The 18,207-nt window shown below is 51.3% G+C and overlaps 1 protein-coding gene across 1 annotated transcript; it reads left to right on the plus strand.

Moving 5' to 3' along the window:
* Positions 1 to 1,028: 1,028 nt before the first annotated feature.
* lah (involucrin repeat protein) lies at positions 1,029 to 17,973 on the plus strand (the record flags this gene model as incomplete). The annotated part of the gene is made up of 3 exons (XM_033565936.1): positions 1,029 to 6,380; positions 6,512 to 16,369; positions 16,444 to 17,973. 3 exons carry the CDS (start codon positions 1,029 to 1,031, stop codon positions 17,971 to 17,973), a joined length of 16,740 nt encoding a protein of 5,579 aa, XP_033431693.1.
* Positions 17,974 to 18,207: the final 234 nt, after the last annotated feature.

Genomic DNA, 18,207 nt, shown 5'->3' on the forward strand with positions numbered 1-18,207 from the left:
AGTCCCCTCTCCCCGGGTATTTTGTATGAATGGATGGATAAGAAGGGTTTCATAATACGGCTCTATAGTTAACGATCACAATGTCAAGAAGCTTTGTATTTATCTCTTCTAATCCGTAATTAAATGGATATGTTCGATGGTCGAGAAGCTAAGGCAGCTCCAGGCTTGGAAGCGAGCCTAAGGCCACCAACCTATTCGCGCAGCTGGTGGGACTCGACAAGCTGGTCTTGTTGAGCCACATCATTCACAACGCACTAAAGAGCCAATCGGCATCACGTCAGTTCGGGGTAATGGAAGAGGCTGGAGCTGAGGTCGGCACCATTGCCCAAGAAAAAAAAAGGACCTTAGTGGCCATCCAGCCTCGCTCTTTTTGTTTGTTTGGAGATGACCGCACGTGCGGCCCCACTGCCTCACCGCGATTTCGTCCTCGTCTTCAAATCTTCCGCACCTCATCGTCATTTTCCTCAAGGTTTCGATCAGGAATTAATTCCATCCCCTATCTGATCGGGGATCTTCTCCTGCATCATCGTCGGATTGTGCTCCATCCCTAGACAGCATTTACCCCGCAGTCTTCATACTGGATTTCTTCCCCTCCCTCGCCCATCCATCTATCTTTGCCACGCAGACCTCGTTCCACGGACCCCGTCCTTGCCTAAGGCGCTAAAAGTCGCTGGATCGCCTTAGTGGCCGATTGTCTAGAGCAACCAGACTAACCGTCTCCGCTAAAAAGTTGGGGCCTCCGATTCCGAGAACCACGGTTCACTTGTTTACTGCAGTTCCTGTTGCAAAAACAACTCCGCTGATTCTATCAATCGGCTCTTGTTTTTCACCTTTTCATACGTTGTGTCCTTGAATTGGCGTTGCGATTTTCTTTTCCTGTCTAATTATAGTTCCTTTCCATTTTCTTATTTTTTATCTTTTGGTCTTGTGGCCGCCCGCCTTGATCTACTTGCCTTGGATACCCCGATTCACATTCCACATGTTCGTCTGAATCGTTAGCGCATTGCTCGGATTGCTCTTTGCCCACAATGTTCAAGGCCCTCATGGGCGGTGGTCGCTCCTCCGATACGCGCAGCAACTCGAGCTCCAAAGCCAAAAGTCGCCGCGGAGCTGACTCAAAGGCCTCCTCAACAGTGAGCCGTAAGTCATCACGGGGTGACGACCGTGACCGTGGCTTGGGCGATCTGTCAGCCTACTCAACCTCTGGCGGCCATAGCAGGCGCTATGCATCCAGTGCAGCAGGGGACTCGGTCGCTTCAAGTTATGCGACGGCGGAGCCTGCTGTCTCCGTAGAACCCGAGCGCATCGTTATCGAACGAACGCCTAAGCGCCGAAATGCCTACGACTCCGAACGCCGTGGGCGCGACCGAGGCAATATTGACGAGGTTGGTTCACGCAGGCGCGATCGACCTCGATCGTCGAGTCGGGATCGTGAACACTTTAGGTCAAGCCGGGAGAGTGGAGTGGATGATGCTGGTACTCGAGACCGTGAGAGCCGTCGCCGACGAACCCGGTCAGGCGATGCGTATCTGCCTGCGGCATCTAGTGGTGATCAAGGTGCCTCTGGGAGGCCACGTTCTGATATACCCCAATTTCCTCCCGAATTCCACAATACGCTCCCAGGTACCTCCGCACCCGAATCTCCCAACACAGCCTACGATCCTCATGTCCAGCAACAGTTTCCTGGTCAGTTTCCAGCATTTGTTGCCGAGCCCTACCGACCGCCAAACCCCGCAGGTGAAGCGTCTGAATACTACGGGGATCAAGGACAGTCTGTCGCAGAACAACCGGGTGTCCGACCTAAGCCTCAGGCCGTCATCCCCCATCACCAAGCGCACTTAATGACGGCTTCGCCGAGTGCCAACCCACCCCCGGAGCCAAGCAGCATGGGGCAAGTTGGTGCAGCAGCGGACTATTACACAGACGATATTCAGGACGAGCCACCACCCGAGCAATCGGGACATTCTCCGCCCGTGCCGGCGCCAAAACCGCCGAAACCATCTGCACAGCCATCTGGATCGACAGTTACAGCGGCGGCCGCCGCTTATGGTGTAGAAGAGAGCATTCAGGAGAATGCTGTTTCTAATTTGTCTCCTGCACCTGTTGAGTCTCCGGCTATAACTCAGGCTCCTAATTCCCATAGTGTTGACGCATCTATTGGAGTTGCAGTAGCGGGTACAGCAGCCGGCTACATGATAGGTCACCATCAGCAAACCTCAAGCGTTGATCACTCTCAGCAGAACACTGTGCAGAACTACGAGGAAATATCCCAGAATGGCCTTGTGCACACAGGGCCATCAATATACCTCCCTACTTCTAATGCACCACTCTATACTCCTGGGGATGGGGTTCCAGTAGGGTACGCCGCCCATCCGTCGCATCCCCATCATGCCGCCCTCTACCATGGCTCCCCATTTCAGGCCGGAGGATTGGCTTTTCAGCAGCCCCAGCGCGGGCCACTGGATAAGTTCATAGATTTTTGGCGTGATCCTGAGGGCGTGGGCATGTTCGAAGATTACACGGAAGCAATCGGAATCTGCAAGTATTGCTTTGAACCCGGCACCACCTCTCGGGATGCACCTCGCAAGCACAATCATAAACCTCACCGTCGCTCCGGTGATCGATACAGTAGCGGTTCCAGAGTTGACAAGCTAGGTCGCTATGCATCCTCCGAAGACGAAAGTCGACGCCGCAAGAAATCATCGAGAAATTCATGGCTGCCTGGCATGCTTGCCGGTTATACAGTAATGTCGCTTTTCAACAACAAGGGTTTTGATGATACCTATAGTGTTCGGTCTGGTCAAGTAAAAGGCTCGTCATATGACAGTGACAATGGTTCGATCGAGCGGAAAAGTCAAACCTCACGCGGTGTTTATAGGCGTTCGCCTCGTAGTCGATCTCGGGATAGCTTCCGCCGTAACCATTATACGGACAAAAGATTGGGAATAAATGAGGGATCTAGAATGCGCTCTCACTCGCGCTCTCGTTCCTCATCAAGGACAGAAAGCCATTTTCTTAGAGATGCCGCGCTGGGCGCGGCAGTCGGCGCCACCGCCATGTCAGGGTCCAAAGCTCGCGACAGAAGCTGTAGCCCGAACCAATCTCAACGGGCACGGACGAAAAGCAGAAAATCCTCCTCTTCAGATTCTTCTGTTGTGGACGTTTCCAGGTCTTCTCGGAAATCTCTGGGCGGAGGACTAAGTTCTTTTTTCACCGCATCGTCCGAGAATCGCAGGAAGCGACGTACTAAGAAGCGAAGCGGGCTATTTTCCTTTAACAATTCGTCTTCCTCGTCCCTAGACGCTGATTTGGCTTTTGGAAATGGTTACGCGAAACGATCTGGTAAACTGAAGAAAAGGGGCAGCAAGAAAAATCGAGCGGATGTGGATGCAACCTTGCTGGGTTTGGGTGCAGCTGCCACTGCACTTGCTGCAAAATCCCATCACAAAAACCGACGGGCAGGAGAGATTCTTGCCGGCAAAGATTCTCGTTCTGGTCGCTCAGACTATTCTTCTGCTACTAACGATGAAGGATGGGAAGACTTGGACTCAGGTGATCAGTCGCCCTCCAGTATCAGCTCAGCCCTTGCCTTTGGCGGTGACGATTCCCAATCCTCTGATTCCGGAACATCGCTTTGGGGCTGGAGATGGGGAAATAGGAAAAATAAGAAGAAAAAGTCCAGTTTAGTTGCGGCTGTGGGTGCTGGTGCTCTCGGGGCAACCGTATTGGCTTCTGACTATTATCGGGATGGCAAGTCGACTAGCCAGGACGGCGTAAGCAGTACTGGGAGTCTTCAGCATGTGGCTCCAGTGTCAACAAACGACCCTTCGCGCTTTGATGCTATCAGAGAATCTTCGTTGCCTTCTTCCCAGCCCGCATTCATCCGCCCAGGACCTATTCCCCTTCGACAACCTCAGCCAGTGACGCCGGTTTCTCAAGCGGTATATACAACTCAAGGCGAGTCCGTTCTTGCGTACAGTGCACCACCAACCGGGGCTCCACTCTTTGGCGGAGAGACGTACTACCCTTATCGAACCCGGGTCTCGGAGTCAAGAGACAAACCATGGGCTCATCCCGAACGCAAAAATGTGGCAAGTAGGCCACCGGGGCGGAGTGGTGCTTCCCCTGTGTTTCCTACAGAGTCTCTGGAAGGGAGTCGAATATCCGGTCCGCAGCGTCGATCTACCATGAAAGACCAAGCATCGGTTCAATTTGACCTGACCGAAGAGCAAGAAGATAAGGAGCGGCGTGCTGACCGACTGGAGAGACTAAGAAGCAATGCTGAATACGAGAACGGTGTGCAACTTATTGATCGAGAAAATGAACCAAGATCTCGGGATGCAGGTCGTCTGTCAACTCGATACAGAGATCGAGATCATGAGAAAATTCGAGTGGACGACAACAATGAAGAGCAGAGAGGCTATCGGCAAGAGCCCCGTAAGGAATCGAGTCCTTCGTGGATTGGTGCAGCGGCCGCCGGTACGATAGGTGCCGCAGCCGCAGCGACAGTGCTTTCTAGTAAAACTTCTAATGATGGCACCTCCGAACCTGGTCAACATTACCATGATGAACGACGGGAGAAACGCCGAGCAGAAAGACGCCGCTTTGCCGAGTCTGAGCCTACAGTTTTAGCTTCAATGTCGGGTGTTGATGAAGGGCGGTCGTACTCTGCGCGTGGACCAGAGCATGTCAAGACATCTGCATTCCGAGACATCTCCCGTAAGAAGCCAGTCTATGATGACTACGCACAATTTTTCGCACCTGAGGTGCAACGTTACAGCCCCGATACTTATACACGCCGCGAGCCTACTTCGATGCCTCCGATTATTGAAGCAGAACCCGCAGGCAAGGATACACGGACGTTGAATGAGGAACCGCATCCTGATTATGGCGGCTTGCCCTGGCCAGTACCTGTGCTTAAAGTCATCGAGCCTACTCCTCCACAAAGCCTGAGCGGCTCGGTTAGAGATATTTCGTCGCCGATTATGTCAACTCCGGATATAGTCCAGGAAGATAGCAAGCCCAAACGGCAGACATCTGGCTCTCGAGTTTCTTGGGGTGAACATGAGCTGCACGAATATGAAGTTCCTTCTACGTCTTCCGAGGTTGAGTCTGTCGATCACGATGTGACAGACCAAAGTAAGCAGAAAGAGAAAGGTAAGAATGTTCGAGAGGACCGTGAAATTTCGACGAAGAACGATTCCAGTGCTTTCGAACACGATATTGAATTCGCGGCGACTGTGGCTGCAGCCACTGCAGCAGCAGGCTTTGATCCGTCTCTCGTTACGGACGATCCGGCATACCATAGACGATCATCGTCTCCTGGATCCGAGTCCCGTGAAAATTTCGTTTCGCCTTGGGCTGAAGTTCGCTTTGATTCTAGACAACCTTATGGCTTTGTTGAAGGTGAGGCGGAGACCGCAGATAATATGGACGAGAGCCAGTCGGTGCCACGACGATTTGTCGACAACGGACCTCTTTATTCGGAGCCTGAGACTGTTGTCCGGCAAACAGAGACGGGTCATGAATCCCGGGCACCAGCCACAATTGCGCAGGAGGTCATCGAACAGCTCGGTGGAAGAAGAGATATTGAAGTCAATGAAATTTCTAAAGAATCTGTCAACCCTACTGACGACACTCAGCGGAATGCGGGCTGGAGTGAAAGCAGCGGTAGACCTCAGTCACCTCACGAGGAGGTCTACGCCATGCCAGGTGGATTCGAACAAGACTCTCCTGGTATGCTCAAGGACGGTGATTCGCGATCGGCTGTTTCAGCTCCTGTTTCTGGGGAGTTCGCCTCTTCGTTAGTACCAAAGTCGAGGACGAGTGCAGATGGATCGAATCAGATGGATGATGCCGCTGCATCTACTGTTGAAGATGGTGGCGCCGAAGGTAAAAGGAAGCGACGGAAGAGGCGTTCCAAGCGTGACAGTGATGGGATTGAGGAAACAGTTTCTGTTGCATCTTCTCCAGCTAGGATTGGCAAAATACGTGGCCAACACATGGTCGTGGATGAGAAGGCAGAGACGAGATCTGGTGGCTTTCTAAGCGGTATCTTTGGCTCAATGGTATCTGAGCCAGTAGATAGCAAGAGATCTTCATCTGCAGAGAGACGCTCGTCTCGTGAAGTCCAATCGGAGATCGGAACTCGGGTGTCAGAGGAGTCAAGGAATCGACGGAAAGAGAGGTCATCCAGGCGCCGCAGCAATAGTGGGAGAGACCCGTTAGAAGATGACTCTGCCCCAGAGGATGGTATGGCTGCGGAGAAGGAGAATATTAACATTGAAGGCTACAAATCTAGCAGACAGCGAAGGGAAGAACGACGGCGGCAAAGATACGAAGGAATCCTGGAAGCGGGTAAAGATACGGAGTATGAGAAGGTATAGTTTTGGAGTTTTTCATTATCTGTAAACTGTGGGGTTTTCTCTGATCTATTCCCGGAAACCATTGCGATCATGTTGTTATGATACATATACTAAATGATTTCTTGCTCCTTTTTTTCTATGTACAGGCTCGGGATTCACCTCAAAACTACGACGATGGACAATACTTTTTAGCAGAGGGTTCTGAATTGCCGGTCAAGGTAGACGACGGCGATCACAGTTTTGTTTCAGAACAGTCATCCTCGACCGATGCAGAAGCTAGAAGGTTGGGATTAGAACTTCTAGAGCAGCGGCCAAGAAGTCGCTCGGCCTCACCCCCTTCATCGGCAAAGGCCTTCGATATGGAGCCCAAATCCCAGAGTAGACCCACCTCTCCTGAGATGGCCCGAAGACACGAAGAGGGTAGGGATTGGGGTATGTCGCCTCCGTCTATGATGCGGTCGATGGAGTCTCCTACTGCTGTCCCATTGCATTTTCGCCGGCCTCCTACCTCACCGGGAGTCCAGCGTTCACCGTCAGCTATCTCTCCTGTACCCCCTTCACCCAACTCACCAACTCAAGCGCGCCCTCGTCGGCCGGCCTCCACTGAGTTCAAGAGTTCGCGTGAAATCCGACCCTTGTGGCTTGTAGAGCGGCACGGGTCCAGCAAGGCGGATGACCAGCCTCACGAACCCTTGCCTTCCCTCCCGTCGAGCAAAACCTCATCAGCAACTGCATCTGTGGAGGATCTTACAGTTCTTCCAGATGAAACGAGCTGGGAGATGCTCGACCTCAGCCACTACGTTCACAATGCACCGCAGCCTAGAGGTACTGATATCGCGTTCACCCGACGCTATAGTGATAACAGCCAGTGTGATATCCTTGATTCCCAGCAAGGAACGCCGACTGCAAAAACTTTTGGCCAAGTCAATGCTCCCTCTTCATCCAGGAAAGACAAGCCAAAGTATGAGTTTCATTCCCCTTCGGAGCTTCTACAGGACCCCAGTGCGTATGCCGACTTGCCTCCTTCCTCCACGATGGAAGCGCTCCCTTCCGCTGAAAGCTCCGTAGTTGGGGTCCAGGAGAATGTTGAGACACAGGGCTCGTTACCACATCCATACGACCGGGCCTCTACTCCAGAGGGCAAATCTATTGAGGCCTCAGTGACTGCAGACTCAACCCCCACTCAAACAAAGTCAGCCCTTATAGTGGATGCTTCGAAGATTCCCAAGGAAGTGGGATTTGCTAGTGCCGTCGACGCAGCAGTTGCTGCAGCAGTGGGTGCAGGGATGGCTATCTCATCAGACATGTCAGACACAGAAGCCAAGGATATGAGTAAATCGGCTGGTGTCCCATTTGCAAATGACGAAGATACTCCAGCTGCCATTGACAAGGATGATATTCTACGCAATCTCTCGCTCAAAGACTCACTGTTCGCAGAAAAAGACGTTGAGGCATTTCCACCTACATCGAATACCAAGATTGATTTAACTCCGGTAGACTCGGTCTCCGCGGTCTCTATCGATGAAAAGTACGAAGATGCGAATGAGACGGTACTAGCCGAACGGGCTAATGAGCCAAGAAATGAAGATTTTGCTCCGGAAATTAAACCAGTCGATGAATTCTTAGATAATGAAGAGGGGACAAACGCCGGCGCTACTGGTGAAGATGTCTTGGAAGTAGGCATGGGAGTAGCGGAATCTGAAGCAGGTACCGTTCCAGTCCTAATCGAAGATTCTTCTTATGAGCCCTGGAAAGAGGAAATCTATGTAGTTGAAACCCCAGCATCTGGAAAATGCACGGAAGCGGCACCCGAAGGTGAATCCCAGGCAGAGGAAAAATCTGTCGAAGTTGTTGCCCCAGTATCCTCTAAGAAGAAGAAAAAAGACCGGAAGCGCAAAAACAAGGGAATGAACCCTGATACTCCGGAAAGCACTCTAACTACCGGAGACTCAACGGCTACAGCACCGCAGGAAAGTGGGCAATCACAAGAGCTGCTGTCTCAGGAACCGGTCCTGGGAGCAAGTCCTGAAGAGCTTGAATCTGGTACCCAAGCAGAACCCGAAACATCACTGGCTTTGGGTGTTGAGGAGACACATATCGACATCGCGACGTCTTCCAAGAAAATCAAACGTGATAAGAAGAGAAAGAAAAGCAAGGGCTCTGTTCCGGTCGAGGCTTCAGAGGAACCCAGTAGCATTGAAAGTGCACAACTAACAGCGGAAACCACCGCGGATGAAAAGGACGCGAAGCCGATTGCAGAGACTACGAGCCCTAAAGCGGAAGAGGCGCCATCCGAAGAAGCTTTTAAAGAGACACAGGAAGTCCTTTCCTCTACAACTCAGGAGCTGGTAGAACCTAGTCCGGAAATCGCTGAAAATCTCAGCCGTGACATGCCAGCTCTACCAGAGAATACGCTACGAGAAGTGACACCAGCAGAGGTCAAAGGCGGAGATAAAAAATTTCTGGAGCCTGTTGACGCCCTACAAGGATCGGCTGGAGAGTTTAACTTCGGCCAAGAGGAATCTCCAGAATCTACTCAAGTGAATGAAGATCTTAACCCACCGGCCGCTTCGATTTCGGAAGAGGGTGTTACAGTGTTCGCTATGGATGATGACGCTAATGACACACCCCCAGCCGATGTGCAGGGGCAGATGGATGCTACTGGATCTGAATGTGTTGACTCTCACCCTCAGCCAACAGAGCTAGTGGAGAAGGATCGGAAAGAGATAGTTGGCGACGGAGAAACAACAGCCCTTGAAGATTCAGTCTTAGACACTGCCTCCACTGCACAGAAGGAAGGTATCCAAGGTGTTCCCGGAGCGGATAGCCCATCTATTTCTACCGACCATGGCAAAACTGTGCTAGATTCCGACGTTCACAGTCAGGAGGCTGAGGCCATTCCAGAAAACGAAGCTACATTATCACGCAAAAGCAGTAAGAAGAAAAAGAAGAATAAAGATAAAAGTGGTATAGCGCTATCAACAGAGGGCGAATCAGAGGGTATCGCGCCACATACGCTTTCAGGTGAAACCGTGCCTGAGGCAGAATTTGAGCCCGCAGCCCCAGGTGAGAGTGAGGTTCAGTCAACGCAAACAGAGGAGACTTATAAACAAGACGAAACATCCCTCCAGGTTTCCTCAAAAGTTGACGGGTCAGCTCCTGAAGCTACAACTTCGGCCACCGACTCTACTGTAGTTACTTCAGCAGAAACACATCAGGAAGTCGTCACAGAAGAATCGTGGGAAGTGCAACCAAAAAAGACTGGCAAAAAGAGTAAAAAGGACCCCAAGTCCATGACGTCTCTGCACGAACCTCAAATGGAGCCCGAGGCCAAGGCCAAACCAGAAGAGTCCGTCGTGGAAGATGCTGCTGAAACCCCGCTTCCTCAAATTAGCGGTGAGGTGCATCCCACAGATGACAGAGAGGTTCTCAACAAGCAATTCTCTGGAGCAGGGGAGGTTGAAGCCACACCCCTAACAGCAGAAAATGAGTCAAATCCTGTGGAGAACGGCGAAGCCAATGACGTTGTACCACATGTATCGGACCAAGCGCCAAAATCTCTGTCTGGGCCTGACGTAGGAGAAACCGCATCGACAAAGAAGAGCAAGAAAAAGAAGTCGAAGAAACAGAGCACCTCATCTATTGCTAATGACAGTTCGATAACTGCTGAGTCTTCTCTGGACAACAGCACTGTGAGTTTGGATGCGACTGCGCCCCCTCTCCATGAAGAAACAGCTACCGAGGAACCCCAGGAATTTAAGGAAGAGGAATTAATTGAAAGCGAGCCACCAGCTCCACAGGACAGAGTGTCACCAGAACCAGCACTCATAATGACCGCTACTCAAAAGAAGAAGGCAAGGAAAGAGAAGAAGAAACAGCGCCAACCTTCTTCCCTAGACAAGACAGTGATTCCCACTCCACCATCTGAAAAAACATCGACCGATGGACCTAAAGAGGATCTCCCGCATTCTACAACAGAAGTACCAATTGCTCAAGAACCAGAGAAGACTCAAATAACAGCAGATGCAGAACACGAGGAAGAGCAGTCAAAGGAGGAGGCGACAGTAGCAACGGAATCTAGCATCGCAGCAGAAAAACCTGTCGGTCATGGAGAGCCTGAGCAGCAAGGAGCCGGAGATATCATCGAAGATACTACTGCCGTGGATGAGCAACCTGGAGTTGAGTCTGAGCGTGAACAACCAGCAGATGAAACGTCTCACGGGGTGAGCACTACTTCTATTCCCGAGGAGCCGCTGGAGATCGATACCCAGCTGGTTCATGAGGGGCTCAAAGACGTAACGACTCAGGAACCATTGCAAGAGCCAGTGCAGGAGCAGTCAATACAGGAGCCGACCCAAGTCACAACCCCAGATGATCCGGTTAATACCGAAGAAATGCCAGAAAAGCAACCAGACGAGGAACGTACAACTGCTGAAGATTCTGCGCAACACCCACTCGAAGAGTCCAAACCTGATGCTTCTGCAAAGTCCAAGAAACAGAAAAAGAAAAAGAAGAAAAGGCAATCTGAACAGACTACTCCTGCAACAGAAGGAGCCTCTGAATCACCCTCTGCGAATGTAGAGTTTTTTGAAGCATCTGAGGACCAACGTGACTGGGTGACACACAAGCACCTGAAGAACGTCTGTGATACACAAGCACCTGGAGAACGAACAGTTCCAGAAGAACCGATCCAGGAGCCATTGCTAGAAGCAGAGCAGACAGCAGAACCAGCAGAACCAGCAGAACCAGCAGAACCAGCAGAACCAGCAGAACCAGCAGAACCAGCAGAACCAGCAGAACCAGCAGAACCAGCAGAACCAGCAGAACCAGCAGAACCAGCAGAACCAGCAGAACCAGCAGAAGCAATAGAGCCAACAGGACCAGTGGAGCTAGCGGAAGCACCTCAAAGCGTAACTTCCAAAAAGAAGGCTAAGAAAAAGAAAAAGCGCCAATCTCTTTCAATAGACGAAGTTCAATCCCTCGTTGCGACCGAGTCTACCGAAATTTCTTCTGTTGATCCTCTGAACGCCGAACATATCCCGGAATCTATACAGAGCCCGTCTATTGCGGATGCGGCAAACTTTGAGAAACAAGTAATTCCTGTGCAAGAAGAGAAGGAAGAGGAGGCAAAACATGCGGAGGCTACGGAGACAACTGAGACTTTAGAGGCTGCAGAAGAACCACAAATAACCGTTTCCAAAAAGGCAAAGAAGAAACGCAAGTCGGTTACTTTTGCGGCAGAGGATTCATCAGCGCAATTCTCTGAACAGCCACTCGAACTAAAAGAAGTGAATTCTACGGACTCTTCACAACAACTAGATGAGCAAAAGAATGAGGGCACACAGACATGTGTAAACCAGGAAAGCCGTGTTGGTATATCTTTCGATGAAGTTCAGCATTCGGAATCGCTGCCTGCTAAGCCTTCCCAAGACACTCTCAGTTCTGCACTTGACATAGACACCAAGCCCACAGATGAATCCGATCTACAGGAGGACGAGCTCACCCGGCTACAACCTGAAGTTTTAACTGAAGAGCCAAGAGATACCACAGAGGCTTCTCAATCCCTAGTTCAGTCTCCTAAGGAAGAGAAAGAACCCGAAGTGGAGAACCTAGCTGTTGCAGCAAAGGATGATACTCTCAGTGATACTCCTGAATCATTCAAACAGGTGGAAGAGCCAAGCCAAAACACTCAAAATCCCGAAGAATTTCAGAAAGAAGCCGGCTGTGAAATTACTGTTGAGCCTGATACGTCCGAAATACGGCCTCAAGTTGTCAATTACACCGGCGAACAGGAGGCAGGCCCTTTAGAATTCAAAAATGAGAAGCCCGAAGCCCCAAGATCAAATGAAGAGGTGGCCATGCACAAATCTGAGCCCGTCCATAAGAAAGCTACTGGAGATGCACTTAATACTACGGCACCCGAAATAAAGGATTCTGAAGAGACCACGACTCAGTCCGAAAAGTCAAAGGATGAAGGAAATGCAGTTCTGTCAGCAAAAGAGAAGAGAAAGGCAAAAAAGAAGGAGAAAAAACGCCAATCCCAAAATCTAAATATTGGACATGGTACCTCAATCATAACAGAAACGGCTCCAAATTCATTGGAACGAACGCTTCGTGATTCCTCGGCACCAGAGGGGACCACTTCTACTGAGAATGTCCCCCACGCTACAAACGAAGCCGAAACGCCTGCCAATGCTAAATCTCCGGGCCTATCACTCGAGACGGAAGTTGCACCTGCTGAAGATGACGGTAAAGACAATCAGTCCCACGACACCGGAATACACGGCATGAACGATAAAGATCTGATTTGGACTGATGACATAGTATCTTCGCAGGTAGAGCAACGGCAAACGACTTTATCCGCCTATCCTCCCCTACCCGTATCTGAACATGGAGAAAATCCATTAGCTGCTATCTCTGGCCAGGAAGAAAGAACAATTGGTCAAGTTGCTGTGGGGGGAGAAAGCCAGTTGCAAACTGTCAACGAGCCAGGGGAATCTAGCGAGGCAGACAAGGAACCGATCACAACGCCCGCCGAAAGCATTGAGGAAGTATGTGATGATGTGGCAAGTGTGACGGCGCCAATGCAGGAAGGAGATGAAGCGATGAGCGAGCGCGTACGTGCGATGTCCGAAGATGAAGAGAAGTTGGAAATGCCAGAACCGGTTTCGACAATTGAGGAACTCGCCAGGGGTGATGGGGAGAATACGGCCGAAACTCCATCCAGCAGGGATTTAATTAATGCTCTACCGTTGGAAGGTGAAGAAAATCTACCAGATTCCATCAAAAGAAACGCAATGGGTGAGCTGCCAGAGGAAAGTGAAGAAGTCATACCGGACACCGAAGAGTTTGGATTGGCAGCACTGTCAAGTAAAATGAGTAAGAAGGGACGGAAGAAGCTTCGAAAGGCGCAAAAGGCTGTACGTCTTTCTCAGAATCAAGGTCTGGAGGATTCTTCCGAAAGTAAAGGTGAGGAAACGCACCCAGCTGCTTCGGAGCAGCCAACAGACTCCACAACTCATACGGCCAATCAAGAAACGCTTGTAGCGCCTGAGGACTCCGTGCAGGAAGCAAAAGAAGATCTTGAGTCGCAGGAGTCTATTGCACAGCTTCCTGTTTCAACGGTGGACGAAAATGAAGTGGAAACAACTGTAAAAGGGCCTTACGAGACCAACACAAGCGAAGCTTCTTTAGGCTCAAACATACCTATTGCCACTGAAGACCCTCGTGCAGATACTGTAGGAGAGACTTTAGCCCCGGGGATTACAGAAAGAGACAAAAGCAGCAAGGATGAGATCGAAATTGAGAAATCTAGTCTTAGCACCTCGAAATGGAAGGATGAGGCCATGCAAGAAGAAAAGACGAAGGGGCTTCTCGGATTAGAAGAATTGCCGGCAACAATTGACGTCGCCATTGACAGTGGAGAACCCATAGATAAAGAACGATCTGCCGAAAGTTCGCAACCACCAGAGGTAGCTCATGGGCCGCTTTCCAAGAACAAAGAATTCTCTGAGGGCGATTTGCGGCCTGCGCTTGAAGAGGTTCTTAGTCAGAAGACCCAAGACGTGAGCCAAGAAACTCACGAAAAAGCCTCTTCGGAGCCATTAAGTCGCAAAGAGTCTAAGGGAAAGAAGAAAGCAAAGAAGAATGTCAAAAGACAGTCGGATGCGTCTCCTGGTCCTGATCCTACCGAGGTTGAGATCAGGCAAGATATCATTGCGGACCTCGCTCCAGAAGCAGACTTTGCATCCGGTCTGCCTGCTGAAGAATCAAAATGGTCACCTGGAGACGTGCATTCAACCATCGAACATATAAACGCCGAACACGCCGAATCATATCCAATTATGGACCCATTAGTACGTAAGGATACAGATCAGCTGGCGTCTATGGACAATCCTAGCCAGAGCAGTCAGGAAATACTTGAAGAGAAGCAAGAGGAGCCGAGAGCAGACGAGGAGATGGCAATAGCCGAGGACTCTGTCGGCGGCGACCTCGTAGAGCTCGATGCTACAGTCCCAGTGTCAAGAAAGCAGTCGAGAAAAGAAAAGAAGAAGGCCAAAAAGAAGGGGAAGCAAGAGACCATCCAGGTAGCACAGGAGCCAGAGCCAGAGTCAACCCTGGAGTTGTCCAAAGACCATACCGAAGACCAGCATTCTGCCACAAAAGAGCCAATGGAGGACTCGAGACTACAGATAGTTGAGGGGGCCAGGATGGATGAGGGTCATCTTTCAAGGGCATCTTTCCAAGAGGAGGCGATGAAAGAGGATGGCGAAGATGTTAAAGCTATGGATGTTGAAGCTCCTACTGAGCCGAGGATCTCCTCCGAAGAGCCATTTTATGCACAAGAGGAACCCATGGCCTTGGGAGGAAAACGTTATTCCCATGGTGGTGACTCTTTGCCTTCAATAGATTGGGAGAAAGGTAAGATCGACTCCAACGGACCATCTCCCCAGTCATCGCCTGAGGCTTGCCCAGTCCCATTTGAGCCAGGCATTGCTGAATTCGATGAATCTGCTATTCCAGAAGGTCTAACGATACGAATAGACAAGCTGGCTGCTGAAAGGAAGGCATTGGAAAGCGCCATGACAGACAAATCTACTCTGGAGATTCCACAAAATGTGTCGGGGGCTTTGGATTCCAGTGTCGAGCCACCCGCGGAAGCAACCAGGCAGGTGGAACATGAACCATATCTAGACCCTGCTCTTCATGTCGTGCATGAGACTGAGAGCGCCAAACCTCCAAGGCGAAGAGATGACAAGCTCGATGGGTTGTCGCACAAGCAAAGTAAAGTTGCCAGCGTGTTCCCCAACCTCGCGCGGGGATCATTTCGACTCCCCGTTCCAGTTCAATCGACCCAGTCGGTAAAAGATGGGGCCGAGGATGAGACTCTTGATCATCAAGAGGTCTCGGAGGCGCCCATTCCCACTGCTGACAGTCAGGTTAGCAGGCTCTCGCAGGAAGATACTGGCTTCCAAGGAGAACAAATTACATCTACGAACCGCAATCTATCAGAGGAGACTACTGCAAATTATTCTCAATCAATTCACCCTGAGGGTATTCCTGTTGATGCCGGAGCAGAAGACGTAAACAACCAGCCGAAAGAGCGCTCTCGCTCCGTCGGGCCACAATCGGAGAATGAAAAAAATCTCAGGGCCATGGAATCCAACCAGGCCGAGCAAGTCATTCCAGAGCTGTTCACTGGCAACGAGACCCCTTCGTTATATGCACCGAAACCCATACATAAGCGAGCCTCTACTCTTTACCGTGCCACTAATATGGACCGGCCGTCAAGCCCTGACTCCTACGGGCTTCGACACAACCCATCAATTCACGGACGGCATAATCACCCTCTGCAGCCATGGTCTCTAGAAGACCCTGCACCGATCGCACAGCCAAGAACGTTGTCACCGTTAGGTTTCGTTGATGGACAGCAGTCGGGGCCTAGCAAGGAGGCAGTTTCACCGCCACGAACACCGTTACAGACGATTACGGAAGATGGTCCAAGAGACCGTGGATCTGGAACCCGCGGCACGCCATGTCTGGAGATGAAACCAGAACATATACTCCCACGTCCCGAGACGCCCGTAAGGAAGTTCACCGACAACGCGTTAGCGCGCCAATCTTGGCCGACGCCTGAGCGAGACCATATCGCAGACGAAGATGAGGATATCGGATTGAAAAAGCATCGACGCACAGTGGACAGCAAATGGCCGATGGAAATCCAGACACCTGAACAAGGGATGCCGATCCTGAGACCGACGGGCAGCGCGAGCAGCATCCGAAGTTTACAGAGCGTGCAGAGCGCCCGATCGCTGCGCCGAATGGGACGCTCGACAAGTGGTGATTTGCGGGCGGCAGCGGCCAGCCAACCACCCGGTTCCCAGCCTCCTCCTCATTCCCCTCTTCCCACCGATCTGAACATCGAGCGCATTGCTTCCTCCTCTTCCTACGACCCCGTCACGGACAAGGGCAAACGCCCCCTACGAGCCATGACGGATGTCTATGTAAGTTGATAATTTTGGGATTCCCCTATTCTGCATCCCCCGCTCTCTGCTGACGGTTTGTTTGTTGTCATTAGGAGGGTTGGGGGGAGACGCCAAGCTCACCCCGGTCGCCTAGCCGACCACCCAGTATCCGCCATCGCCGCAGTATGCAACACCTCCAAGAACTGGAATCTCGTCTCGACCAACTCATCTCTGAAAATCGTCTTCTCATCGCCTCGCGGGACGCCGCGGAGGAAAAATTACGGAGCACCAGCGTTGCCCGACGCAAGAGCGACCATGCCCTTAATACTAGCGACGCCAACTTGCGGGACAGGGAAGCGGAAGTAGAACAACTCAAGAGCTCGGTGGACTGGCTCCAGAAAGAAGTGGCCCGATTGACCGAAGAAAACGAAGGTCTAACCACCGCGAATTCTAACTTGACTGTCGCCCATGCAACCGCAATCCAAACGGTGCGCGAATCATCCACCCGCGAACTTAATGACTTGCGCCTACAAAACCACCAGCTGGCGTCGAACGTGCAAGACCAGATACGACAAGAGGTAGACGCCGCGTTGTCTCAGAAAAATCTAGAACTGCGCCGGCTACGGGAGGAACTTGAGAACGCTCGAGACAAAGTGAAAGAGCTGCAGCAGCAAATCACAACTTCGATGAACGACAACGTCCTCGTCTTCCGCGACGAGGACTATTTCGATGCTGCCTGTCAGAAGTTATGTGGCCATGTGCAGCAGTGGGTGTTACGATTCTCCAAACACTCCGACCACCATCGTTGCCGCAAACTGGGCGACCTACAGGATGAGAAGGTCGCCGACCGGTTTGACAACGCTATTCTAGATGGCTCCGATGCCGACACGTACCTTGCGGATCGGGTCCATCGACGTGACGTATTCATGTCGGTTGTGATGACAATGGTGTGGGAGTACATCTTCACGCGGTATCTATTTGGTATGGACCGCGAACAGCGGCAAAAGCTCAAGTCCCTCGAGAAACAACTGGCCGAGGTAGGCCAGCGCAACGCCATCCATCGATGGCGTGCCACTACCTTGACCATGCTGTCGAAGCGTCCCACTTTCTCCCGCCAACGCGACGCCGACACCGAAGCCGTTGCATTGGAGATTTTCGAAACCCTGTCGCGCCTCCTACCGCCACCCACCCACGTTGAATCTCAGCTCCTCGACTCTCTGCGCAGGGTGCTCCGGGTTGCAGTCAGCCTGTCGGTAGAGATGCGTACACAGCTAGCGGAATACATTATGCTGCCTCCGCTGCAGCCCGAATACGACACCAATGGCGACCTTGCCCGTCAAGTCCACTTTAATGCATCACTTATGAACGAGCGCAGCGGCGAGACCACTTCGAATGAAGAGCTGGAATTACAACAGGCAGTGGTTCGGGTTGTCCTGTTCCCACTGGTGGTGAAGAAGGGCAATGATATGGGCGAGGGAGAGGACGAAGTGGTCGTCTGCCCGGCTCAGGTGCTTGTTGCACGCCCTTTCAAAGATAAAAGGGTGGTGAAAATGCTCAGTGGCGACCGTATGTCCTTCGATGCCAACAAATCCGTTCACAGTGTGGCTCCGTCATCCACTATGGACATGAGTAACGTGATCTGAGGCGTCACACTCGGTCAGTGCGTGTCTGTGGATCCACACTGACAGCTGTTGTTGGCTCTTTTTTAAAAGAAAGAAAACAAAAAGAAAACTAAATAAGACACAAACCAGCGATATTATTTTCCTTGCTGCGATGGTCAAAGCAATGGCAAAATTCCGATCGGGTAAATAGTACAAGGGTAATGAATAATTCTCGAAGGGGGTGGTTTAAACTATATCTTTCCTGTTTCTCTCGAC

The sequence above is a fragment of the Aspergillus tanneri genome, assembly GCF_003426965.1.
Source record: "Aspergillus tanneri strain NIH1004 chromosome Unknown AapTan_2_pilon_pilon_pilon, whole genome shotgun sequence".
In the NCBI taxonomy this organism is placed as follows: Eukaryota; Fungi; Ascomycota; class Eurotiomycetes; order Eurotiales; family Aspergillaceae; genus Aspergillus; species Aspergillus tanneri.